Consider the following 27,823-nt stretch of genomic DNA (forward strand, 5'->3'; position numbering starts at 1 on the left):
ATATTGTCAATGGAGGTTGTCCTAGGCAAACTATGAGGTACTTGAGCTTTCTTAGCACCTCTTCAAGCTCACCTAAAGATGGAGTAATGCAGACTCAGATGGTGTACTCTGTTCCATGTATTCTACGGCACCAAACTGGTGCATAGAAGAAATGAGAAAATGCAGCTGCATTAGCAAGAATTTCCAAACAATTGCCACGTTTTGTTAAAGCCAGTTTATGTCGTCGCTTCCTTATAGACACCGGAATCGCCCGGCACCGAAACAGTAAGTGTTTGAACCGTTTTTCGCTTTTTTATTATCGTAGCAGGGCCTACAATCACGCAATCGTAGTGTCAAGCAGTTTTTACGTTAGTTATGAAGCCCACAAGTCGTACAATGCTTTATAGACAACTGAAAGTTCTAGTCAGAAAAAAAATAGACAGTGAAACCCGCAACAGCTTTCCAAAACGCTACAGCAACTATTAGGTGATTATTCCGGCAAAATAAATAAAGATAGTTATTCTTGGATGAATGCAGCATCTTCACTTCATGTATAGTTTTATAAAATACGTTTTCAGCAAAAAGATTATCATGCTCTTTTATATACAAATAGTGAAACAATGTGTATAAACTTGTGAATGTAATAGCTATCATACCTCCGGTGTCGTGCCTTCGTTTTTGCATAAGCTATGACCCTTTCGACTGTACATTTCCAAGACAAGAATGTTAGACTGGTTGCCTGCACATATTTTTCGGTCAATTCAATGTAAAATACTCCCTAGGGGATTGTTGTTCTTCATAAATTTTGTCTGGAAGTAATTTACAGCAGTGACATCTTCTGTTGAATGACTCTGTCTTCCCAAAGAATTGGCATAGTAGAGCGAGCTCGAAGGTTCTGACAATATCAGTTATCACAGTTCTCACGCACTTTCTTCATCGACCATAAACAGTTCTTTTTCATATATTATTTCGCCTATAACTTGGAACAATCGATGTCGGCATATAAACGAACGTTTCTATTACAATACATGCAAATAAATGGACCTAAAATTGATGTTGATTTGAGGATTTCTCGTTTAGACACCCGAGACGAAACCGACAGGCCCGGTAAGTTTCCATAGCCTTCCTTCAACATATCTGAGAACTTGATCAGATCCTTGTTCATATTCTGGTTTTGGTTTTGTGCGACCAGAACATATATTTGATGGTTCAATGGACACTCTCATAGCCCGGCACGTTAAAAAAAAAACGAAAGGGCAATTCACTCTGGGTGAACGCTTCTCTCTAAAAATCGTTTCTGGAAGCGCTTAACAGTAGTGATAACTCCTGTATATCTGTCTGCCCATGTTTTCGTTCAGTGGTTTCTGACACCCGAGGCTTCGTGCAGTATGTTGTAAACAAGTCATCACAGCTTAACAACTGGTTCTTAGTTCTGCGAACTTTTAACAAGATTCCTATTGATACAGGTAATATTGGAGTCAACAAAAATGCAAAACTTTGAAGCTCACTTTCCATTAGATATCCAACGCTAGGCCAGTCGTAGAAGTGAAGGTAATTACTTTTCGATTTCCTGCATAAACCATAGACATCATCAATGATTCCCTGAGTGCCCTATTTCCAAAGCGGAAGCTCTTGCAATATTGCATGAGCTATTACGACGCAGCATGAACAACTTTTAGCAGCTGTTAAGTACATCTGAATGCATATAGTAGTAGCGGCTCAAACACTGACGTACAATTCGGACACACAGCCACGGTTTGTCTGCAAGACCTCCAGATCTACTAACTCGATGACAAACAATGCCTAGAAATACACGAGGTCGTTACATTTTATACCTCCCACATCGCCAGACAACTTTATTGCAAAGCAGTGCCTCACTTTATCATTTGGTACAATAATTAGCAACTTTTTCTTCAGTCACGGCTTCACTATCCCTTCAAGATGTAGAATATAGTTTTCTCAGCAGCACATTGTGGTTCCTTAGTTGTTAAGAAAAACTGCGGCACGCGTTCACTCAACACTTGACTTGTGCTATAAAACCTTCTCTCCGCTGTCAAATAAAATTAGCTTGAAGTCTGGCGCCCAGTTTTTTTTGTTTGTATTAGACATTTTCGTTCAATCTAGGCCAAAAATATCGCTGGTTATGAACCAGTACCGATTAGCTCAAACCAGAGCTCTGCTTCTCAGTGATGACATTGCATGTTAAATTAATCGCAACATGGTCTAGTCTTCTTGTGCTTTGATTTCTCAGAATCAATATAACTGTGGCAATGGCTATTTTTCCACAAAATCCGCAAAGCATGCTTCCTTTCATGCCGTGTATTCAAGTCCTCCCAAGCATAGAAGGCTACACGTTAAGGCACTGTTCTCAGTTATTATATTGTATTAATTAAGTGCACAGAATAAATCGCCAAGTATAGCTACAGTGTTTCACATAAAGTAGTACTGAATACTTTCATTGATTTTTTTTTCCTTGATTGCGCATAGACACCACCATCGCCGGTCACCGAAACAGTAAGTGTTAGATCAGTTGTTATTATTTTGTTAGCGTAATATCGCCTATCATAATCCCGACATAATGTGCATAAGATTTCATAGTACCCGTTGAGCATATGTTTCATAACGTGCTTGATTACCTAAGTAACCAAAAAGCTGCTGACAGTGTCATTTTCACTGTTAGGAAATCAACAAATAAAATATGCACTACTGTTTTTATTACACAGCTGCAATTATTCAATGGCTGCTATCTCGGCAAAAGGATTAATAATAAGCATTCGTAGTGAATACCACAAGCTCCGCAGTCTTAAAAAGATGTTGGGAGAAATTACTGTCACTCTTCTTTGTTCGTTCATATGTTGGAACAATATTTCTATGAACACGTGGACATAACAATCGTGATAGCAGTTTCGCCAGCTATCATAACTTTCATTCTGTATGCAGCCAACACAGTCATGTAAACGGCAGAAAATACCTGAAATGCCAGACAGAATGCCAAGTCAATATCCATGCAGGCCTTACAGCATTCACATACTAACTTCACTGAACCAAAAGGCGTTCTCGTTTGCGTAGTCCATCGGTCAGCGCCGTAATTAGCGTTTTTCTGGCGACACGTGTACAACGTTTGGCGCAGAACTAATATATCCTTGGCGTTTCACTTATAGACACCAGAGACGAAGCCAACAGGCCCGGTGAGTATGTCTGACAAGTATGCAGCGGTTCTAAAAAAAGTTTATGAAATCCTCGTTCGCCTCGTTCATTTTCGTTATCATTCCCTCGTCGTCGCATAAATATTTTCCTACTTGTTCTGATTGTACGGAACATAAAGGATACTACATGGCCTCATCACTCTGTGAACTAGTTCGTTAGAAAAGACATGCGCAGGGGTTTAATTAATTAACACTCGCAGCTGGCCGAGTTGGTTCATGATTCAAGGTCAACTGGTGTGCACAAAGAAACTCAAAGACGCAGAAAAGATGGGGCAGGGACAGGCGCAGACTTTCAACTGAATTTTATAATTCGTCACCCTGCAAATATACACTTGCGAAAGAACGTAGTCAAATGGTCACCTGGTCAAAACCGAACGGCTTACAAGAAGCCGTGCAGAAAATTACGCTCGCTTTTAAATAAAGATACTGACGTGTCAATAACACAAGCCTCGCCTCTCGCAGAAGTGTGAAAAGCTATCATCAGTTCGCGGGTTGTGGTGTCACCGCTCTTGCCCAAAATGCATTGCTCAGCTTGCATGTGCTCACCAATTTTCATGAAGATTAGAGAGTAGCAACCACTACTTTTGTTTATTCCAAACTTTTTTTTCCCTCGCTGGCGCGTAGACCCCAGTATCGCCTGGCAGCGAAACAGTAAGTGTTTGAAGAAGTTGCTGCTTTTTATTGAAAAATTGTTCAATCATATAGTGGGTAAGCTTTTACAGTAGCTATGTAGACATGAAATCATAACGAGTTTGAAATTCCAAAGGTATAACTGCTGGCAAGGCCATTTGTATTGCTAGAGGAGAAACGACAAGGCAAAACTGCATTGGCGTTTCTAATATGCGCCGCAGGAAGCATTCAGCTGCTTCATATTTGGCAAAATGACTACCAACTTGTACTCATCGCGACTGCAGGCTCCTTTGCTAAACATTTTAAAAGAAATTTTAGCGAAAAGCTACAGTCATTCATCTCTTCGTTTCTCTCTGACGTGGACCAACGTTTGTAATGACTTCGATAAAATTCTCTTGCTGGCGTGTTCATTCCTACTCGTAAAGAAAAAAGTGCCTGTGCCTAAACTAGGCAGGGACGAAAAACATACGCACCAGTGCAAAATATGGAACGCTCGTCCACATCTTCCACGTCCTTGTCTTGTTTAAGCGCAATCATTTTACTTTGCATGCATAAAATCGTGTATTTATTAACTATTACAGCCCCTGTATCGGCCCTCCTTTTTTGCATAACCTTTCAGAATTTATGTTCTTGAGCGCGCACACTAGTTAAACTTAGAAAACGGATCAGTGTACAAAAGCACATTTTAATTATTTTTCCATTGAAAAAAAAATCTCTTCACTGAACAAAAATCATTCAGGCTTATGTAGTTCCTCGTTTAACTGAAAATATTTAATGTCCACACCCAAAAAGAGTTTATGTTGCGATAAAGTCACATCGTTGAACTCGAATGTACGTGTGGGGATCAGGGTTATATATTATTGACGAAGCCTACAGCACCAGCGAGGTTTTAGTTTTACTTCGTTATTTCTAAGGCCTTATTGTTCTTCCCATTAGTGATTTTGGTTTTGCGTACGCCATGAATGCAGTCTTTAGTAGTTCCGTAGCAATTCTACAGCCTGTTCAGATTATTCCCTGTGAGTTAAAAAATCTGTAGGACCAATTGAGTGTTTTAATTACTTTCTGGGAAAAGTCTGTTTCTCCAAATTGTGACGGAAAGTGGTTCATTGCGCAGTTTCATCCCCCTGTCTTTCGAAAACTTTATTCATTGTTATGTGCCACCCAGATATGCAAATAGTATGATGCTGTAAACATGCCACCAAATCCTAATTATTGTTTCTGCATTCAGTTAAGTTGGAGTAAAGCGTATTCGCAAAAAATAATCATGTCTTTTAAAATAATTTATCAGTATGGCAAAATGCTATTTAATTCACATAGAAAGCTTTCATTACTAATGACTTTTTCATAGGTACTTCTTCAGTTGCTCATTACAGAATCGAACGATTCCAAAGTGACCACAAGAACCATTCGAAATCAGGCAACCACGCAATCTTATTCCACAATTGCCATTGCCCAAAACCATAATCTCTCAGAACGATCAACGTTTACCGGAAACGGCGTAGTTAATTATATCACACGCGTAGTACCTTATGTTTAACTCTGCTGTTACGCCCCAATGTAGATAGAGGTGTAGCGATTGTCCATTTTACTTCAAGCCAATCAGCTTTTATATTTCATGTGCACCTGCTTCTAAATCTTCGAAAGTGTGCAATAGTTCGTGATCGGATAATGTGCTGCTTCGCACCTTGTGTAGCACCTAATAAGTGCATAATGGCAGTTGCAAAAGTATAGTTTCATTCACAAACATCAACGAGAAACTGCTTTTGTGTAATTCCATTTATTTCCTTGCTACCGCATAGACCCCAGAATCTCCGGGCACAGAAACAGTAAGTATTTAAGCAGTTTGTTTCTATTTTAATTGCATGGCATATCGTGCTGTCATATTATACTTTCGTTTCCGAGTTCTAGATTGCTTTTTAATGTGACGAGTCATAATGCGCTTGATTAATTGATTGAGTTAGGAGACCAAGGCTGATTTTGTTGCCTGAAAAAAAACTAAGAGAGCACTTAGAGGCGCTCGTCAAACGATAGAGTAAGTATTGAGTAGCTGGTATTTCAGGTAGTGATTACTAGGCTTTTGTACTGTAAATACAGCCCCAGTGTAAGTTCGCAGTTCTTGTTCTTGATAACAAATATTCTCAGATATACAGATGATCATGCTTTTTGCTTCAGTATATTGTGGAACACTGTTTATGCGGACTAATAGACTTACCTTGCCTGTCATCCTCGTTTCTTACTTTGTTTTTTCATACGAATTTCGCTATCTTTAGTTGAATACAATTCATTCAACGACGTTGACTCAGCAACAAAAATCGTTATTTGAAATCAAATCCAAAGTGCTGTGCGTGACAGCTTGACACATTTGACGCATTAGCTTGGTTCAGTAAGTAATGCCATTCTCACTCAAAAAGTGAACGCGTTTTATGTCGGTGCACAACTAAGAACCATTCAGCTAGGATATATTTTTATCGTTAAAATTACTACTCCAATTACTTTTCGTGATTTCATTTGTAGACACCAGAGACAAAGCCTACAGGCCCGGTGAGTATTTTTAAAGTTATGTAGGCATGCTAAGTGAAGCGTTGAAAACCGTTCCTACGCTTTTTCTTGCGGGTTCTCGTACACTGGCACAGGTTTTTCGCCGGTGCCATCTAAGTCTGCGAGGTTGCATTGATAGTCCAGACACGTTAAACAAAGCAGTTATTTCCAAGTCGCCACCTTCCACTCGATGCCGATTGAAGGTATCGGGGGGGGGGGGGGGGCGATATTACACATGGTGTTAGAATTGCTTCCACCCTCGATCTACTGCTTTTGTTATGCAATATTCGTTGCAGACGAGCTATTTTTTTACTAACGTGAATGGATTTAGGTTGACAATAAAACGCTAGTAAAAAGCTTTCAGGCTTCGGATCTATAAGCGGTAAAACTTTTTGTCAAAGTAGGTGTTCGGTGGTCTCACAAAACGCTAGCTTACATAGGAGGCTTTCATTACGAATGATTTTTTCGCTATAGCTACTCATTACGGAATCCAATTGTCTTAAAGTGAGCACAGGTATCTGCCCAAACGCAGGCAAACATATGAAATGCAGTTGTTACCTCAAAAGTTGCTGTTCCGTTTTACATGTCGAGCAAGAAAACATCAAACCTACCGTGAGAGCTGGGTTTGCAAGTCTTGTGTTCACAAGACCTGCAGTGTGATGGAGGATCTGTAAGATGGCACGGCTGGACACTGCAGTAATGGCCTGAAGCATTGCTTACTGGCAATATGTTTTATATTGTGACGCCGTTATTTCTCAAACAATACGTAACTGTAGAAATGGTCATCTTTCTGCCCAACATTTGAAGCATTCTTTTTTTTTCGTACTTTTGCTTCACTTCTTTCAAAGCAAATAGTGGTACAGACTCCAATACTGTGCTACGTTTTATATAATCTGTAGGATTCAATTAGCGAACATTTGAAACGCATAAAAGTATAGCCTAACCTGCGAGAATCATAAAGCAACTACTGCTTTCGTTTAATTAAGCTTTTTTTATTCGACTCTGTATAGACACCAATATCACCGGGCACTGAAACAGTAAGTGTTTCAATCAGCTGTTGATATATTATTGACGTAGCGTGGCTTGCCGTACAGCGATGATAGTATGTCAAACCTTATAGGACACTCACAAAGTGGACAAATTCCAGCGTGTTTGACAGAAGGTTACGTGGGCAGATGAGATTAAGAAGTTAGCGGGTATAATTCGGCATCAGCAAGCACAGGACCAGGTTAACTGGCGGAATATGGGAGAGGCCTTTGTCCTGCAGTGGACGTAGTCAGGCTGATGATGATGATGATGATTATGATGATGATGATGATGATGATGATGATGATGATGATGATGATGATGATGATGATGATGATGATGATGATGATGATGATGATGACTAACTACATATAAGCTCATAGTGCCGACAGAAACATCAACGAAAAAATCAAAACTAGTAGTTTCATTCCTAAATAACGCTGGAATTAGTTCAGAGAATGAAATACCGATGTTTAGTTATTGCAAATCGACCATAAAATTCTCTGTAGTTGGGATATTTTCTCGAAAAGAAGAATGCTGCTTTTTATTTGTGCTAGTATGCAACATTGTCTGTATAATATAGATTATGCTCGCCATGAATGCTCTTGTCTGATCCCTCTTTTTCGTTGTAGGCACTGGTAATTTGATTCTACACCGTTCAAACGATCATGTTCAATTGGCAGACAGCTCTTCAAGAACACATCCCAAAGCTCTGGCGATGCGCACCTCATAGTTTTCACACATTAGCTGCCTCCATTACACGATAATCGCTTCTCCATCATATAGTTCCTCTTTTATGCGGCCGTGTCACTGGCAGTTCCAATGTGAGCGTTTCTGCAAGACCATATTTATAACTTAGAACTGGGTTGACTTTGGGGATTTCATTTTTAGACACCCTCAACGAAGCCATCAGGCCAGGTGAAATTGTGCAATTGAAGAAGAATGGCTATTTGGGCTAGTTGGTTTGAATTGAAGTGCAACATACACTGAACATTTCTAATGACTTGATGAGATCCTTGCTCAGATTTCACATTTTAGCTTTCCGCATCACCTGCAAACATTCGTGAGTGGTCCCATCAAAGTTTTACAACTCAGTCTCATGGTTGAGCACAACCAAAAGCCTGTAATACCAACTTCTTCAGCCAACTGTTTCACGACCAAGAAAACTTTCAGGGCAAAAGGGGGTAAAACGGTTAGTTTGGTAACTAGTGCCATCTTCCCTTTTATCATTATGGTTGCCTTCATCTTTATTCGATATATCTTGTCTAGTTAACATGCAACATAACGATGGCGTATGCATCAATGAAAGCTTCTTGTACTGTTCTATGCCACAAAAACACGAATAATGCTGCCTAATACGAGTGAAATACTTATCTCAGCATAGCATATTGTTATTGAATAATACAACATCCAAGTTCCCTCAGTGTTTGTAGGACCGACAAAGCATAAGTTTTAAGGCATATTTATCCAGGTAAGTTTAGTACTTAATTCACTTTGAATAATTTGTATCTGGGCCCTACATACGAAACCTTCAGACCGGTAAGTCTAGATCAACTATTTCAACACGGTGACGTACAAGTCGTAAGCTCGTGTACGACTTGTCCTTCGCGTCTTCACATCACATTCCCGTATGCTCTTCGCTGATGCCGTCAGAATATTGTTGTTTGCCATGAAAGTCCAATCTTCTTGAAGAAAGCTTTGATTTTTACGTGGTATGATTTCTAATTAATGACAAAGAGGAGGAGCTAAGCTGGAACACGTGGAGCTATTTTTGCTTAAGTCAACCATAGTGTTCTTATTTTGCGATTACATATATTTCGACACGCGAAGCCTACAAATGAAGATTAATGCGCAACAAAAGCTTAGCGAATTGTTGTTTGATTTATAAACAAAAAAAATCTTCATTCAACACTATTGTGCGTCGAGTTCATCGATTAAGCAAAACTCAGATGTCTGTTTAGCTTCCGCGGGAGACCAAGAAATAAATCAGCTGTTCAGTAATCGCATCAAGGCTTTCCACTTATTCACTTCTCGTTTCAACAAAAAAAAACCGTCATTATTGGCGAGTTCTTCAAGTTCAAGTTCTTGCTGTCTGCGCTTGATGACTTAAGTAACGGCAAAATGCAAAAACAGCAGTTGTGTTAAAAAACTGTGGTAATTAAGGGACAGATAATGCTCTCACTTTAGTACATTGTAAGATATCTAATTAGGGCATACAAGGTGTAGCAAAGTTGTGCTTGATTCGCTAGCATCAACTACCAGCTAATAGTTTCATACAATTCAATTTTTTCACTCGCTTCCACATAGACACCAGAGTCGCCAGGCACCGAAACAGTAAGTGTTTGAAACAGTTGTTACTTCTCAACGTTATTATCAACGTTATCATCAAGACTCACACGTAGTCTCGTGCTCCATGTATCGCCTGATCGACTGTTTTACATCTCCTCGAATCCATGCACTCAGTAACGATGTACCGTCATAGGCATAAATAAAAATACTACAATGTTAACCTTGAAAGAGCACCGGCACAAAGTGGGCATTTTGTACCCACAATCCCAAGTTGTGGTCATTAAGCATAATTTAGGCTGACCCAACCACACGCCTTCTCTGTTTCTTTTCGCGTGAAAGGATAGGCTGCAATTATCGGCCCAACTGCTCAAAACATCGATGATACGAAAGCTCCAATGCCGTCATATGACCCTTCATCATCATTTATTTTGCCTTAGAAGCCCGTCACTGACCGTAACAAATTGTAAGATCGTGTCACAATACAACACATAAGTAGGAATTGCAAAAACAGGTAAACGCAGTAAATATACAAAAATGAAAAGGGCTGGTAAATGCGAAAAGAAAAGTGCGGCTGCTTGTTCTGCAGACAGCGCTGTAACCCCGACTGCTTGGCTTTTTCGCAATCTCTCTGAGCCGTTTTTCGGATCCAACTTTCGCTACCATTTGCGACCATACGCGCGCACAGTATGTATGACAATGTGGTATGTAGTTTGACTTCACTTTAGCGCCTCAAAACACTACATAGTTACAGCCCGTGGAGTTTTTAAACTTTTTGACAAATTGTGGCCTAGGAGCACTTTGTGAAACATGACTTGTCGAAATAGATCTTTGGGCGAAGAAGTTCCTGGTCAGGTCTGACCAGGGCCACCCCCAGAATCTGCACCAACACCACCACCACCACCACCACCACCAGTAACGAAACTAACTACAATATGGTGATATTTATATTGCATACCCCGCTTAGTTGGATGTCTGTGACTCGCGACGTACAATACTTGGTACAATACACGTTTTACCTCTGTTGATCGATTCACGCTGCAAGGATGTGTGCAGTGCAGTGCTTGTTCTAATTATTACACCAATATTGGTATTTTGAAAACCAAACATTACACGACCATGTTACGCATTCTATACAGGGGAGGGCATCTGACATGACGTAAAGGTTGGCATTTTATACGTTTCCCTAGAGAACAGAGACTGAACGACATTGACTCAAGTCTCACTGTACCATTGTGGGCAGTGCAGTGTTAGTTCTGATGAATACACTGATATTTGTATTTCCAAAACCAAAAATTCATGGACTTGTCTTGCATTCTACACTTGGGAGGGCACCTGATACGAAGCAAAGGCTGATATTTGATATCTTTCTACAGAGAACAGAGACCAAACGACATTGACTACATAAATCACAACAAAGACAATAACAGTGAGGACAATAGAAGACGACAACTACGACAGCGACAAGGAGGACAAACAACGGCCACAACAATGACGACGCGCTCCATACACCATGGACCAACGATGGCATCTTTCAGCTTCAGAACACTAGTTTCATGCATTTACTTCCTCTAGAACATGCATCTTCTGAAATATTAACGTACACATACTTCGGACGTTGTGGGAAACACCACGTTTTAAATTTTCGTACAGATCTTCAAGTCGTGTGGTTGTATGGTTGTTGACACTTATCCGTAACCTGCCACTGTTTATATGTGAGATTTCTGCTGTACGTCTATCGTACAGCCCACTCAGCAACACATTGTACAAAAAGCATGGACTCGCCCAACGACGTGTACTACATTGTATACATTGTATATATCCAACCTCGTTCACACATGCATTCGTTTTTGCCAATTAAAACTCCCTTGCCGCAAAGAGTTTAGTCGGCCTGACGTTAGAACCTAGCGTAAAGGAAGGCGTGGCTCTACGTCTGTACACTGATTTTTCTTTGGTAATGTTAACAGTTGACTGAAGTCACCTGCGTAAATAAGCAAGCATGTTCGCACTCATGCTTCAGGTGTAATACTTAGTCATACAATCTACCTTGAGAGGCGTAGACAGAGGCAAGGGCACTACACTATCTGCATTGCGCTCAACGATGGATCTCGCAAGCGTGCGATGCCAGATTGAAAACCTCGGCAATGAGGCCTTGCCACTGCTTCGCAAGTTTGCAGTTTATAGTGCACCCACTGCATGTTCAGGGAACACGTTTAACATCAACTGCATACCGCACCGATAATGAACTGAGGAGGAGAAAAGAAAATGTTACATTGAAAATTTTATCAGTAAGTCATGATCAGACAATATTACTAATAAAAAACACAGCCGATTGGGTGATTTTAAATTTGGGTTATCTTGGTGCCTAACTGAGTATGATTGTTTGGTCTTTTCTTTTGCAGACGCCCGAAAGCCCAGGTACACATACGGTGAGTGTTTTATGCTGCCTTTCAATTCAACTTTATTGTATTAACAATTGTATGAACACCTATAAAGGACATTTTTACCACTGTCCTCATTTTTCGTATGAAGTCCAAATCAATTGTATTACCCCGCACACAGTGTAGTCACATGCTACCGAGCCAATAAGCGAATACTCATCCCAAAACAAGCCCAAAAGAAGCGGGGACAATGAACTTTTCTCTTCTTGAAAACGTTTTTAATGATGTATAAGAAATGTCTATACTTTCAGTATTGACATTTTTAATATTGTCTTTAAGGCAGCCTCCACTTGTTTGAAGGCACGTTTGGCAGTACATAATTATCATCACATGTGATTCCTGCAACGTATATTTGACCTAAACACTCTCAATCATATATGTGCACACATGAGAGGCGGGTGTCAGGTTGGGGCACAAACTATGCCCCATAAGTTTTTTAGTAAGACGGAGGAGGGGGGGGGGCGCTGCGATAAACCTTGGCTCCACTTTTGGTGAATAACCAAACACAGACTACTAAACGCCATCGACAAACACGCCATTGGTGAATGACAAACGTGCATTGGTGGGCGCGATGATTTCTAATGTAACTATACAGGGTGTCCCACGTAACATTAGTCAGAGTTTTAAAATATGCCAGAAAAAGTAATTACGAGGCCACCAAATGCCTGTTGCTCACCGTTGCCTGGAGTTAGACTATTTTTTTTGTGTTCTCAAATACTTTTTAATCAGATCTGTTTTACCTACCTTTTGAAGGAACGAGGATGGATAAGGAACTTCAACGAAAAAGTTGTAAATCAGTTTGCAAAACGTCCAAATAGATAGTTTTTAGCTCATATCTGTTACATATTACTGTTTTTCTGCTAATTGAAAATGCCCGCTAAACACAACAAAATACCACGTGACGAACCCGCTCGCGCGTCAGTCCGCACGTCCGCGCGAGCGGGTTTGTCACGTGATATTTTTATGTATTTTGCGGGCATTTGTAATTGGCGAAAAAAACACTTATACTAAAGAGATATAAAGTTCAAAACTATCTATTTGAACGTTTTACAAATCAAACTGCTTCTTTCTCATTAAAATTCTTTATCCATCTTCGTTCCTTTTAAAGTTAGTTATTTAAACAAATATGATTAAACAGTATTTGAGAACACAAAAAATAGTCCGACCAACTCCAGGCAACGGAGAGCAACATGCGTTTGGTCGCGTCGTAATTACTTGTTACGGCATATTTTTAACTCTGGCTAATGTTGCATGGGGCACCTTCTATATGCTGGGAAAATACAAATAGGCCCTATGCCCCGCCACGGTGGTCTAGTGCCTAAGGTACTCGTCTGCTGACCGGCAGGTCGCGGGATCACATCCCGGCTGCAGCAGCTGCATTTCCGATGGAGGCGGAAATGTTGTAGGCCCTTGTGCTCAGATTCGGGCGCACGTTAAAGAACCCCAGGTGGTCGAAATTTCCGGAGTCCTCCACTACGGTGTCTCTCATAATCATACGGTGGATTTGGGACGTTCAACACCACATATCAATCATCAAAATCAAATAGGTCGAATAAAACATAACAGGCAGCTGGGAAATCGTGCACCCTACTCAGCGAAAAAAGAAACCAAGTCCACTTACTATTGGCGAAACTGTACGCGAGCTCCGCCGACAACCGCAGTAGTGACTCGCAATTTCCGTCTTTCCCTATAACCCTAGATATAGATATGTGGGGTTTAACGTCCAGGTATCCGGGTGCACGACTTGAACAAGGCAGCATGATAGAGCCGAAAGCAGATTGCAGCAAAGATTGATTGGCAGTGATTATGAACGGAGAGACAGAAGGAAGTCGGACGTTCGAGAGGAAACTTTCGCCTGCGCCACCCTTTCTTCGGATTGTTCCCACGTTGATTCTTTTTTTCGGGGCAAAGAACGATACAAAGCCGGTGGAAAGTGTACGAATGTGGCGAAAGGTGAAGTGTCCTGAACCCTGCTCATAGTGATGATCAGTTTCATCATCGTCATCACCGTGAGCACTATGTTGCACCACCACGATGTGCCTTTCGCATAGACCATAGGACGTGGCTCGATCCACGCACAGATCCCACTTTAGTCTCGGCCAAGAGAGAACAGCGCAGTGTTTCCATACCGAAAAGTTTGCATACACGCGGACAAGTCATGCGACTTGAGCTGTAACGTCAAGGTTGACGTCACACCACTACCAAAATATCAAAGAAAGGAAGAGGTTTCGCCTGGCCTTGCATAGGTCAAGGTATTTTTCCAGTGTCAGCGTTTGTGTCGCTGTAATGGGCCAGTAACCTACACCATGCCACTTCGAGTTTCTCTATCGTTTGCCGGAGTCACTGCTTCCAGAACCGGAAACGACAGTGATGGTGCCGGTTTACTGATGACGTCATTCTTAAAGTCCGCGCTCTAGTCACGTGATTATGACGCATTTGACGGTGAGCTAAAGTGTCACTACAGCGCTATTGAGCCTATTGAAATGCGTGACCACGCAGCCGTGGTTCCGCTCATGCCATCACTTTGAACAAATTCAGGACCCCCCATTGCTTGTCTAGTGGCAATGCTGCTCGAATTCTCACCCGAAAATCTCGCGATAGAATCCCGGCTACGGCGGTTGCATTTCGTATGGCAGCGAAATGCTGAAGGCCTGTGTACTTACTTAGGTGGACATCAAACTCCTGATGGCAAAAATTTTCGGAGCCCTCCACTCAGGCGTCGCTCATAATTGTAGCGTGTTTCGGGATGCATGACTCCAACAATTATTACATACATGAAGAAATTGGCAGACGAATGGCACAGCTTGTAGGCCATCATGGCATCTTGGTATGGCGAACATATATTGAGCACTGTCGTTCTCTTCAAAGTAGTCTTCAGGCTGTACTTTGAAAACAAAAAAAACAACGTTTGGAATGTAGTCTGACAATGCCCAGGTTTAGTTTCTTTTCTATAACAATTCCTTTCTCACAGCCATCAGAAACAACTGGTCACACAAATATTAGACTTTATATCAAACGTCGCTACAGCGATAAGCACAAACCTGCGTGAAAAACTAACTTCTCCTGATGTGCTTGCGCCTTCAGTATTTTCTGTAGGCTAACCCGTCATATCGACTCCTCGCTGCGAATCTCGTAATATGCAATGCGAAGCTACGCACCCCAATCAAACTCTTTCACGTGTCGCGTTTAAAATCACGAGCTTCTATAAGTGAGCGCTATTTTAGAAAACAATACACTAAAGGTTACCCTACAAAACTTGCGGTACCGTATGACAATACTTGAACGGAACCACAAAGCATAGAGGCAAATGTGACGAAAATGAACAACTTATTTGCCTGTAAATGTGGTTCGTCTCGGAAACACGACGTCTTGCTTGCTCACGTTGGTGCAACCGCTGAAGTTAATTATTGTCATGTCTCATTATCTTGTGTGTTACAGCCGTCAGTAACTACAGGCCCCACAGTGGTGAGTATTCATATTCATCATTCCTAAAGTAACCATCATGAGTCAACGTCAAAGCATAAGTTTTACCTAATCACTCCAACTGTATAATATTTTGCCCTCCTATCAAGTTGTAAACACGCATGCTCATATTTCCACAAAAAAAACGCCGATTGTTTCCAAATAATTTTTCTGTGTTGCTTCCATCGGAAACTCTCGGCCGCAGTTAGGCATGACTTTGTATTAAGCGTCTTCCCAGGAATAATTCGAAGTCAATGTGAAGTAGCTCGTTCTTAAGCACGTAAGCTGTTTAAAATATCCATTGCCTGGCATGTTAACTTGCCTCTCATCTTGAATTCTCGCAGTACGTAATATGAAACTAACTAAACTCATCAAACTTTCTACATGTTCTACATGCCGGCATATACATTTTTTTTGCACTGCCGCTTTTAAGTGAGCAGTACCTAAAGCTATATACAGCACAAAACTTCGGCCTCTACATGACCTAATGTGAAAGATGCAACAGACGACTAAATTTCACTAGGAAAAAAGCTTGTGTGCCTGCACAAACGTTTTATGTTGCAAACACGAGCTGCCAAATGAAGCTTGTCCCTTCCCGCCGAGGCACGTCAATGTGCCCTCTCATCCACATTTCATGTGGTAGAAAAGGCTGAGCTGTAACGCTCATATATATCCAACACACAAGCTCATTCTGGTCCTGTAACAATTCTTCCGAATGTGTTAATTCTTGTCTTGACAACGCCTGCGCCTGGGAGTTGTTTCTTTTGTTGGTTCCAGTTCGCGCTAGTACTTTGTTCTTACAACGTCAAGCCAACTCGTAAAAAAAGTATTGATGGGATACTTTTGTAAAATGATCCTTCCTTCACTTTGCAGTCCTCAGAACCACCGTCTTACCCTACGGTAAGTCCAAAACTGAAACATTCTTGCTACCAGCAGGCGCTGCCAGTGCACAAAAGCCCCACTTGCGATGTTAAGCGATGTGATAATCCATGCATATTTTTTCACAAGCATGTGCAGAGGAAGCCTTAGCTACAATCCTTTGGCGACAGAACAGATTGAAGTGTTGATAACATGGCTATTTCAAGAATTGCATCGTGATCAATAAATTGTTTTTTTTTCGTCATTGATTTTCATCCGTGCACTTTGTTTGAAATTCTGAAAATTTAAAAGAATCAATGTATATATATATATATATATATATATATATATATATATATATATGTTACATTCAACCTGCAGAGGATAGCTCGCACAGCCAGAGAAGAAGACGAAGCTCTTGCCCGGTCCTCTTTACGGGCGCCTTTCATTTTTAATTAAAGTGAGCTCTTTTATATCGAACTCCTGCTGTGTCCGCGTCGTGACACTGGTGGAGGAGCTGGGTACATGTCCAGGACACCTTCCAACAGCCCGGGATCTAGTCCACAAAGACTTCCGCTCGTCGAAACACCCGTTCACCGCGCCAGCCGCCGCCTGTTAGGCCTGAGCCCAGAGTTCGGTCCTTGGACGGAAAACATGACCGCGCCGGGAAGCAGTTGCCCCACCATGACGAGCCCAAGCACGACACAGGTGACTGTTTTCACCCCTAAAACTCCTGTGGACTTCCATGGCAACTCATATAGGACGCAGATGACTGGCTTGAGGAGTTCGAGCGCACAGCCAACGTTAACGGGTGGAACGCCGTACAGAAGTTGGGGTACGTGTATTTCCCTCTTCAAGACGGGGCTCGCACGTGGTTCACAAATCGCGTGTGGTCAACGTGGGACGAGTTCCGGCGGAAGTTTCTGGACACCTTCGCAAACACCGAAAGGCGGGAGCATGCACAACGACTCCTTGAATCGCGGATTAAAAAGCCCAACGAGTCTGTTGCTATGTTTGTTGAGGACATGGCTCGTCTCTTTCATCGAGCCGATCCCGACATGTCCGAGAACAGAAAGATCAGCCACCTCATGCGTGGTGTTAAAGAGCAGCTGTTTGCTGGTCTCGTACGGAACCCACCTTCAAACGTCGACGAATTTTCGAAGGAGGCGACCGCCATAGAACGCGCACTACAGCTACGGTACCGCCAGTACGACCGTCCAAACAACAGCGGACAAATCAGCGCAACCGCCGTGACCACGGTGACTCCTGACGAGCGTTCTTTGCGTGACCTGATACGCGAAATTGTGCAAGAAGAGGTGAAGAAGCTCGCCGCCACACCGAATGACTGCGCGATTGCGTCGGTCACAGAAGTTGTTCGCCAAGAAATAAGGCAAGCGCTTTCACTTCCCGAGCCGAACACTGAAATAGTTAGGCCAACATATGCAGACATTCTCCGTCGACAGCCTAGATCTAACGTGCCGCCACCTCAACAGTACCACCAGCAACAGCCGCCGACAGTGCCTTGGTACTACAGGGAAACGTCGACGCCGATGCGACCCCCACTCCGCAAAACTGACATATGGCGTACCCCTGACTACAGGCCCCTGTGCTTCCATTGTGGGGAAGCAGGCCACATCGTGCGGTATTGTCCTCATCGCGTTGCCGGGTATCAAGGATTTCCGTCCACTACCCCTCGGCGCTATTTCGATGGAAGACGCAACGTTGAAACGAGCGCGACGATCCCGCGAGACGTTTCTCCTGGGTTCCGGTCACGCTCGCCCTCCCCAGGTCATTTTCCCCGATCTAATAGAGGTAGCACCACGGACATGGCGAGAGGAAGGTCTCCCAGTCCACGCCGGGGAAACTAAAAGCAGCGACCTTAGGGGGGAAGGTTGCGAATTGCCGAAGATTTGAAAATCCCCCACTGCCGCCGCATGAAGTGCTACACATTTCGAATGAACCGACGAAAGACGAGATTGTCACCGCCGACATTACACTTTCAATTGACGGTCACGACGTGACCGCACTGATCGACACTGGTGCGGACTTTTCAATAATGAGTGCGAATCTGGCCGACCAACTCAAGAAGGTAAAAATGGAATGGACGGGGCCGCAAATTCGAGGAGCCGGAGGCCAGCTGTTGACACCTACCGGAAAGTGCACCGCACGAATCAAGATCGGGGATTCATCATACGTGGCAACCTTCATTATTCTTTCTGAGTGTTGTAAACAGGCCATCTTGGGTATGGATTTCCTGCGGGAGTACGGTGCCATTATAAATATACCGGACGGTGTACTGACCTTCTCAGCGGACCATAGCGCAGCGCTGCAGCGCAAGCCCATGCGCGTGATTGACGACGTGACTATGCCACCGTTGTCATGCCGCCTCGTCTCTGTCACGTGTAACACGCAGCATAGTGGAGAAGGTGTCGCGGAACAAATATCGACGCTTTTACTCTCTTGAGGAATCGCTATTGCCAGAAGTCTCGTCAGTGTAGTGTCTGGGCAAGCAGAGGTCCTGTTGACAAACTTCAGCAACGAGCGTCGACACATTGCAGAGGGTACCACAGTTGCATACTTTGAAGAAATTGTAGAATTCCGCGAGTGCTTCGCAGTACCACAGGCAGAGACGCCGGCCGCTTCAACACCACTGCCTGTCGACGTGAGCACAGATTTATCGCCAGCGCAGAGGCAGAGTCTTCTAGATATTCTCGGCCAGTTTGAAGATTGTTTTTCGTCGACCTCGAGAGTAAATCAAACGCCACTGACAAAGCACCGAATTATAACGGAAGAGACGGCAAGACCAATTCGACAAAACCCATACCGCGTGGCACCGAAAGAACGCGAAGCAATCCAAGAACAAGTCCAGAAAATGCTCAATGATGACATCATTCAGCTGTCAAAAAGCCCTTGGGCATCACCGGTAGTGCTAGTTAAGAAGAAAGACGGCAGCTTACGCTTCTGTGTGGACTACCGCAAGCTGAACCGCGTGACAAAGAAAGACGTATACCCACTACCGCGTATTGACGATTCACTTGACAGGCTGAGGCATGCACGCTTCTTCTCGTCGATGGACCTGAAAAGCGGTTATTGGCAAATCGAGGTCGATGAGCGGGACAGAGAAAAGACTGCTTTTGTTACGCCTGACGGGCTTTACGAGTTTAAAGTCTTGCCCTTCGGATTGTGCTCAGCCCCAGCAACATTTCAGAGACTGATGGATACCGTCCTATCAGGCCTTAAGTGGCAGACGTGTCTGGTATACCTCGACGACGTCATTGTTTTCTCACCAACATTCGAGGAACATCTACGACGGCTGCTATTAGTATTTCGAGCAATACGGTCCGCTGGCTTATCGCTGAAACCTGAGAAATGTCATTTCGGTTTCAAGGAACTCCGATTCTTAGGACATGTGGTGAGCCATGAAGGTGTTCGTCCGGACCCCGACAAGATCGACGCCGTCCGAAAATTTCCGGTGCCAACAGAAAAGAAGGCCGTAAGACGTTTTCTTGGCCTTTGCGCCTACTACCGCAGATTTATCGCCAATTTCTCGCACATAGCGTCGCCCTTAACACGCATAACGAGAGACGATGTTCCATTTTTATGGGGCGAAGAGGAACAAGCAGCATTTGACGGTCTACGACAGCGCCTGCAGACACCCCCTGTGCTTGCTCACTTTGACGAGGACGCTCCAACCATGATCCACACTGATGCCAGCAACGTAGGTTTAGGCGCTGTACTCGTCCAGTCGCAAGACTCAGCCGAGAGAGTGATTGCATATGCAAGTAGGACACTTTCCCGTGCCGAGTCCCATTATTCCACAACGGAAAAGGAATGTCTTGCTGTAGTATGGGCAGTTCTGAAGTTTCGCCCATACCTCTACGGCCGTCCCTTCCACGTAGTCAGCGACCACCACTCTCTTTGCTGGCTGACCAACTTGAAGGACCCATCCGGTCGGCTAGCGCGCTGGAGCTTACGCCTACAAGAATTCGATATGACAGTCGTCTATAAGTCGGGACGACAGCACTCTGATGCTGATTGCTTATCCAGGTCGCCTATAAAGCAAGATGATGTCTCAGAAAATGATGACATGGCATTTTAGGAGTGGTCGACACGGTCACCATTTCGTCTAAGCAGAAAGAAGACAGTGAGTTGCTCCCTCTTATTAATTTTCTTAACGGGCAGTCTACAAGCGTTCCCAAGATATTTGCAAGGAGCCTGCCATCATTCTGCTTGCGCAGTGGTGTCCTATACAAGAAGAACTTTGCCCCCAGCGGAAATGCCCACTTACTTGTCGTCCCGACATCCATTCGCGATGAGATCCTGAGCGCTTGCCACGATGAGCCAACCTCCGGCCACCTCGGATACACGCGCACATTGGCCAGAATCCAACAAAAGTACTACTGGCCGAAGCTTCCAGGCACTGTAAAGCATTACGTCCGCACGTGTCTCGATTGTCAACGACGAAAATCGCCACCTTTAAAACCAGCCGGATTGTTGCAACCAGTTCAAGTGCCCACCATGCCTTTTGCACAAATCGGAATGGATCTCCTTGGACCATTTCCGACTTCGCATACTGGAAATAAGTGGGTAATTGTCGCTACGGACTATCTTACTCGCTACGCAGAAACAAAGGCTTTATCAAGTGGAACCGCAGTAGAAGCGGCACGATTTTTCATTGAAAATATCGTTCTGAGGCATGGTGCTCCTAGAATTATAATAACAGACAGAGGTACCGCTTTCACGGCCATGCTCCTCAAGTCAGTGCTTGAGTTGAGTGGAACAGCGCATCGAAAAACTACCTCCTACCACCCACAAACCAACGGCTTAACAGAACGCCTCAACAAGACAATTGCTGATATGCTTAGTATGTACATCGACGTGGATCATAAAAATTGGGACGACGTTCTACCATACGTGACGTTTGCTTATAATACGGCGCAGCAGGAAACTACGCGGAGCACGCCATTTAGTCTTCTCTATGGCCGTGAAGTGACGACAATGCTTGATGCCATGCTGCTGCACGACTGCGAGGATACAGACACGGATGTTCAAGCCTTTACCCAACGAGCTGAAGAGGCACGGCAGCTAGCACGCGTGCGAATCGCCCGACAGCAGAGTTATGACGCACAACGTTATAACCTGCGACACCGATACGTCACTTATCAACCAGGCGAGAAAGTGTGGGTCTGGAGCCCTATTCGCCGACGCGGCCTTTGTGAAAAGTTATTGAAGAAGTACTTTGGTCCCTACAATGTTATACGACGCCTAAGTGACGTGAATTATGAGGTCATCCCTGACAGTTCCTCGCGAGCTCAAAAATCTGAAATCGTACACGTTGTGCGGATGAAGCCATATTGCAGTGAGCCAGTTGCGTAATACGTCAACTACATACACCGCGTATTCTGTAGCCGAGCATCGGGTCGATGCTCTTCCTGGAGGGAGGCAAATGTTACATTCAACCTGCAGAGGATAGCTCGCACAGCCAGAGAAGAAGACGAAGCTCTTGCCCGGTCCTCTTTACGAGCGCCTTTCATTTTTAATTAAAGTGAGCTCTTTTATATCGAACTCCTGCTGTGTCCGCGTTGTGACAATATATATATATATATATATATATATATATATATATATATATTATGGAGTCTTGGTTTGGAAGACCTTTATTAGGCCCGAAGAACCGGCAGCCGACAGCTGAGATGATCGGACCAAGATGATGATGCAACGTGACAACGATGAGGATGCATGAGCAACACATGATAATGATGATAATGTACAGATGAAGAGGATTGGTATACTAAATGCCCACACTAATTCCCCCCACGTGAAAGCGGCCAGCCTGGCCGCGGCAAGTCAAGGGGACAAAGAACGTCGCATGAAGGGCTTCATACGGGAGACATGGACGACCTCGGTAGTTCGATAACGGCGATCAGCTGGGGCTACAAGTGGCGTCACGCGATGATTCACTGGTGAAGTTTCTTCAAGAACTGTGTACGGCCCGATAAACCGTGGCTGTAATTTGTCGCACAAACCAGGTGTGCGAATAGGCGTCAAAAGAAGCACTTCGTCTCCAGGTTGAAAGGATACAGCACGATGGGATTCATCATAAACCAGCTTTCTGTCTTGCTGTCGGGCTTCAGTGTTTATACGAGCACGTTGGCGGCTCTCTGCGAGCCGTAAAATGTATTCCTCTGAAGAGGATGGAGATGAATTCACATGGCAGGTAAAGAAAGAGACGTCCAGGAGAGAAGTAGGGGAGCGTCCATAAACTAGGTAAAATGGTGAGTAGCCGGTTGTCCGCTGAATAGCCGTATTGTAGGCGAAAGTGACGAATGGTAGGACTACATCCCAGTTCTTGTGGTCTGGTTGAATGTAGGCGGCGATCATGTCAGAAAGAGTGCGGTGAAATCGCTCAGTGAGGCCGTTAGTTTGGGGATGATAACTAGAGGCAGTCTTGTGAGTTGTGCCAGAAGCGCGAAGAAGTTCGTTCACTAGTTGTGAAAGGAAGGCCCTTCCACGGTCACTGAGCAATACACGTGGAGCACCATGACGCAGTATAATGGCTCGGAGGATGAAATCGGCAATTTCAGAAGCTGAACCGGTAGTGACGGATGCCGTCTCGGCGTAGCGCGTCAAATGGTCAACGGCTGTTACTATCCATCCGTTTCCAGCAGCACTGACTGGAAGGGGGCCATAAAGATCGATGCCTACAACTTCGAAGGGTGTGGCTGGGCACGGAAGAGGCTGTAGTGTACCGGCTGGAGCAGATGTGGGTAGTTTTCTAGATTGACAGGTAGTGCAGGACCCAACGTACCGAGCTACACTAGTGGTGATACCTGGCCAATAAAACCCACTTCGAAGGCGATCGTAGGTTTTATGATAACCAAGGTGACCTGCCGTCGGATGGTCATGAAGTGCTCTGAGGACTTCGGACCGAAGCGATCGGGGTAGAACGGGAACCCAGCGCAGACCGTCAGGATGGTAAATTGTGCGGTACAGCACCGAGTTGTCCAGCTTAAACTGCGAGAGTTGGCGACGGAGCCTCGCATTAGGTGGACGGGAACTGCCAGTGAGGTAGCCTATAATACGTCGACAGTATGGGTCAGCCAGCTGTCGAGAAGAAAAATCGTGCGGGTCGTCCGAAGGCAGCTGGTCCATAGAGGCGAGAGAGGAAACCGCCGTAGACGTGGTCTCCGAGGGCGTGTTGTGCAAAGTGATTGCGGAAACGCTGAGGGAAGCCGCTGGTAGTGGGCAGCGAGAGAGAGCATCGGCGTCGCTATGCTTTCTGCCACACTTGTATACGATGTCAAAATCATATTCTTGTAGGCGTAGAATCCAGCGGCCGAGGCGTCCCGACAAGTTCTTGAGTGTCGAAAGCCAACATAAAGCATGGTGGTCGGTCACGATGGTGAAATGGCGGCCATGAAGATAGGGACGAAATTTCTGCACTGACCAAACGATGGCGAGGCACTCCTTCTCGGTGATCGTGTAGTTCTTCTCGGCTGCGGAGATGACGCGGCTGGCGTACGCAACGACTCGCTCTCGCGAAGAGTTGTCGCGCTGGAGGAGCACGGCTCCTAAACCGTGGCCGCTAGCGTCTGTATGGAGGAAGGTCGGTGCACCATCGTGAAAGTGAGAAAGTACAGGATCGGTCGTGAGGGCACTCTTCAATTTGTCGAAAGCCGATTCACATTCCTGAGACCACTGAAAGGGCGTACCAGAAGCAAGTAGCTTATGTAGTGGTGCGGCTATGGAGGCAAAGTTTTGTATGAATCGCCGAAAGTAAGAGGCGAGACCAAGGAAACTTCGCAAATCTTTCGGCTTGTCAGGGCGAGGGAATCGAAGCACCGCAGCAGTTTTCTCAGGGTCTGGACGAATTCCGTCCTTGCTCACAACATGACCGAGGACCTTGATAGATCTGCTGGCGAAATGGCACTTCTTGGTGTTAATTTGAAGACCAGCGCCCGCAAGGCAAGTCAGGACCTCGTCCAAGCGTTGCAGATGTTGAGGAAACGTCGATGAAAATACAACAATGTCATCGAGGTAACATAGGCAAGTCTTCCATTTCAGGCCACGCAGTACGGTGTCAATCAAGCGCTCAAAAGTTGCGAGCGCATCCACCACGTATGGAGTCTTGGTTTGGAAGACCTTTATTAGGCCCGAAGAACCGGCAGCCGACAGCTGAGATGATCGGACCAAGATGATGATGCTACGTGACAACGATGAGGATGCATGAGCAACACATGATAATGATGATAATGTACAGATGAGGATTGGTATACTAAGTGCCCAAACTAATATATATATATATATATATATATATATATATATATATATATATATATATATATATATATATACTTCTGCAACTTTTTCCACTCCTCTACCACAAAACTACAACCTGAGCTCCTTGAAAAAAAAGCCCTACGGCCACAGCTTCAATATTCATGTAACTGGTGTGCTCGATTTTAATATTGAAATTATAATCACCCCTTCGATAAAAATATTTCGCACATTATCCTTAGACGGAAATGTATGTGGAGATGGTTACTTCGAATTATTGAGCGTTGCAAACTCACAGTGTGGCAGAGTTAATGGCTGCATAATTTTTCTCGTTGCTACAATTTTCTCGCTTACAGCCACCAGGAACAGTGAGTTGTACCACGGTTACACCGAGATAAAAGGAAATTTTTCCTTTAATCTAAAAGAGCGTCCCCGATACGCTCTTCCGCCCTCCGTTTGCGTGCGGCAGGTGTCCCGGCATGTACAGTGCGGCTGTGCGTATAGCGTCACCCCTATGGCCGTTCCATACGCTTCCCGCACAGCTGCAATGCACGTGCCGGGACCCCTACCACATGCAAGCGGGGTACAAATAAGCCATTTGGCGATGCTGCGGAGGGTGAAAGAGCGCCGCCGAATGGCTTATTTGTCCCCCGCTTGCGTGCGGCAGGGGTCCCGGCACGTGCGTTGCGGCTGTGCGGAAAGCGCGTGGAACGGCCCTAAGGGTCTGTTAGGACGCTATACGCACAGCCGCACTGTACATGCCTAGACACCTGCCGCACGCAAGCGGGGGACAAATAAGCCAATTGGCGATGCTGCGGAGGGTGAAAGAGCATCGCCAATTGGCTTATTTGTCCCCCGCTTGCGTGCGGCAGGTGTACCGACACGTGCGTTGCGGCTGTGTGGGGAGCGCGTGGTACGGCCCTTACCCGTTTCACTGGGCGGCTACCGCTTCATGCACCAGCGAGGGTGGGTGATGAGGATGAATCGGCTCATCTGACCACCAGTCTTGGCGGGACGACATTAGGCCCTGTCAATGGCACTGTGCACGCTCGAGCGATGTGTAACCGTTTCACTTTGCGGCTATCATTCCATCGGTGGCCTAGGAATTTGTGCCATCTGTGGGTGTATTACAGAACCTGAGCGTGAATAGCCATTAATCGTCACGTCCAGCACTGCTCCGCTGCGAAATGCTTACATTTTACAAAAGGTGCAAACTTGCACATTTATTTGTAGTGCAAAACAAAATGTGAGGAGTTCAGAAAGCTCTAAAGCACTAAATTTACACATTTTTTCAACTTTCAACAGGCTCCTACGGAAACAAGCCCTACAGAGGTAAGCAGTGTTTAGAATCATAGGTCAACGTTTCGTAGTGCTATACTGTGGGAACAATACTGATTGTTGGCCTAGTTAGTACTTGCTTACTGACATGATTTGGCCGCAAATAATACAATAAATAAAAATGTATTATTTGCGGCCAAATCATGTCACTATACTGTGGGAAGGCAGTATGTTGCCCGGGTTCCAGCTGTCTAACACATAGAATCAACTGTCAGACGACATTTGCGTACGCGTGATAACATATCTAACCGTAATAATTCTCGAACTGTCGTCCTGTATAAAGTGCTAGTTATAACTAGGAATGGGTACGAAATCTCTGGCTCTATTTGGGACATTAAGGACATATTTAAGTGCGCATATTCTGAGAGGCTGCACAGCTTCTTTAGATTCAGAAATACCAACACAACTTGCGAACCTCAGAGAGGTTGATTTCCCTATTTTTTTACGGCAGGTATAAAGAGAAGCCTCCTACATATGTGTGTTTATCGGCAAACATTTTTAACCTCAACTCATGGGAATAAAACTTCCGTAAAAAAGGTATATAAATTTCCAGAGTAGCATGATATACTTTCAATTCCACTAACACCATGTTGCACGCTGTGACTCGGTTGAACGTTTGCAATTCCTTTGTGGAGCCTAGAATGCCCCAATATAACATGCAACTTGAAGGAGGCCAAGTTGTTACATGCTGAATCCACACTGTTATCAAAAAACTGTAGTTTTGGTCAAGAAAACGAAAGCAACTTTTGATTTTTACCTGCGAAAACCACGTTGTTATGAGGCTCGCCTTACTGGGGGACGGCGGGTTCGTCTTTTGCACCTGAATAACCCTGACGAGCAACTAAATGTTGACAATACATGTGGGATTTAACATCCCAAAATCACGATATTGCAACTAAATGTAGGACGTACACTGTAGAAGACTAGTGTGTTGCAGTTTACGGCGCTGCTTTACAAAAACTAACCATCACGAACTTAACTTTTCTCACGTTGCATGACAACATAAAGCGTTGAATACGTGGGTAATTTTTACATTTCGTGCACCATTCGAATGTGGTCACCATTGTCGGGAGTCGAACAGGCATCCTCAAGCATCGCCTTGTGACGTCTTACTTCCTAAGCTGCAGGGGCTGGTTAACGATGTTATTCTCTTTTAACGCTCTTTCGGCTAAAAGCAAAGCGGCGAACTAGTGCCGGTCATTATCTGATGCGGTACTTTTTACTGACAACGGGCACAGAGTTCCAGTGAAAACTCTGTCAGGTTATAGAGACTATTTAGTTGTTGAATAATTACGGTGATTTGCCTTGGCGAAAACCAGCGACGGTAGAAACTTAACGGAGGTTAACATTGGTGGGGCGCTGATATGCTGGAACAATCTTGAAAATGAAAGCTCAAGGAAAAATCATATCTGTTAAAATAAATTTCGAAGTCCCGGACTGGTGTAAGTAATTATTTTGTACTTCTCTACAGCCAACAGCGACAACACCCGAAGGAGTAAGCTATCAAACTTTTACACCGCTCCATCTTTGTATTTATGCACGTGGGTATAAAGGGGCAGGATGCGGTTAATGCACTAAAACCGATTCAAGGGGTTCCCCTCTTTACAACATTTATAAAGCAGTTACTGCAATGTTTGCATCGTGTCTTCTTCTCCTTTTATTAGCATAGTTTCAAATATGCGTACAATTAATTTTTAATTCACTGCAACCTTTCCGCATATGTACTTCACAGGTGTCTTTTACCGAGAGGTACCGGCTTTAGTATATGCATGCTTGTCGGTT

The 27,823-nt window shown here is 44.3% G+C and overlaps 1 protein-coding gene across 1 annotated transcript in view; it reads left to right on the forward strand.

The window, feature by feature from the left end:
* The first annotated feature begins 916 nt into the window (after positions 1 to 916).
* Positions 917 to 27,823, forward strand: part of LOC119180609 (uncharacterized) — a 33,246-nt gene continuing 6,339 nt past the window's right edge. The window contains exons 1-11 of the mRNA XM_075875745.1: positions 917 to 1,086; positions 2,467 to 2,493; positions 3,141 to 3,167; positions 3,810 to 3,836; positions 5,615 to 5,641; positions 6,330 to 6,356; positions 12,068 to 12,094; positions 15,545 to 15,571; positions 16,442 to 16,468; positions 26,009 to 26,035; positions 27,513 to 27,536. Of these exons, the coding sequence (XP_075731860.1) occupies positions 972 to 1,086; positions 2,467 to 2,493; positions 3,141 to 3,167; positions 3,810 to 3,836; positions 5,615 to 5,641; positions 6,330 to 6,356; positions 12,068 to 12,094; positions 15,545 to 15,571; positions 16,442 to 16,468; positions 26,009 to 26,035; positions 27,513 to 27,536 (382 nt within the window). The 5' untranslated portion in view covers positions 917 to 971. The remainder of the gene's footprint in view (positions 1,087 to 2,466; positions 2,494 to 3,140; positions 3,168 to 3,809; positions 3,837 to 5,614; positions 5,642 to 6,329; positions 6,357 to 12,067; positions 12,095 to 15,544; positions 15,572 to 16,441; positions 16,469 to 26,008; positions 26,036 to 27,512; positions 27,537 to 27,823) is intronic.

The sequence above is a fragment of the Rhipicephalus microplus genome, chromosome 10 (genome assembly GCF_043290135.1).
Source record: "Rhipicephalus microplus isolate Deutch F79 chromosome 10, USDA_Rmic, whole genome shotgun sequence".
In the NCBI taxonomy this organism is placed as follows: domain Eukaryota; kingdom Metazoa; phylum Arthropoda; class Arachnida; order Ixodida; family Ixodidae; genus Rhipicephalus; species Rhipicephalus microplus.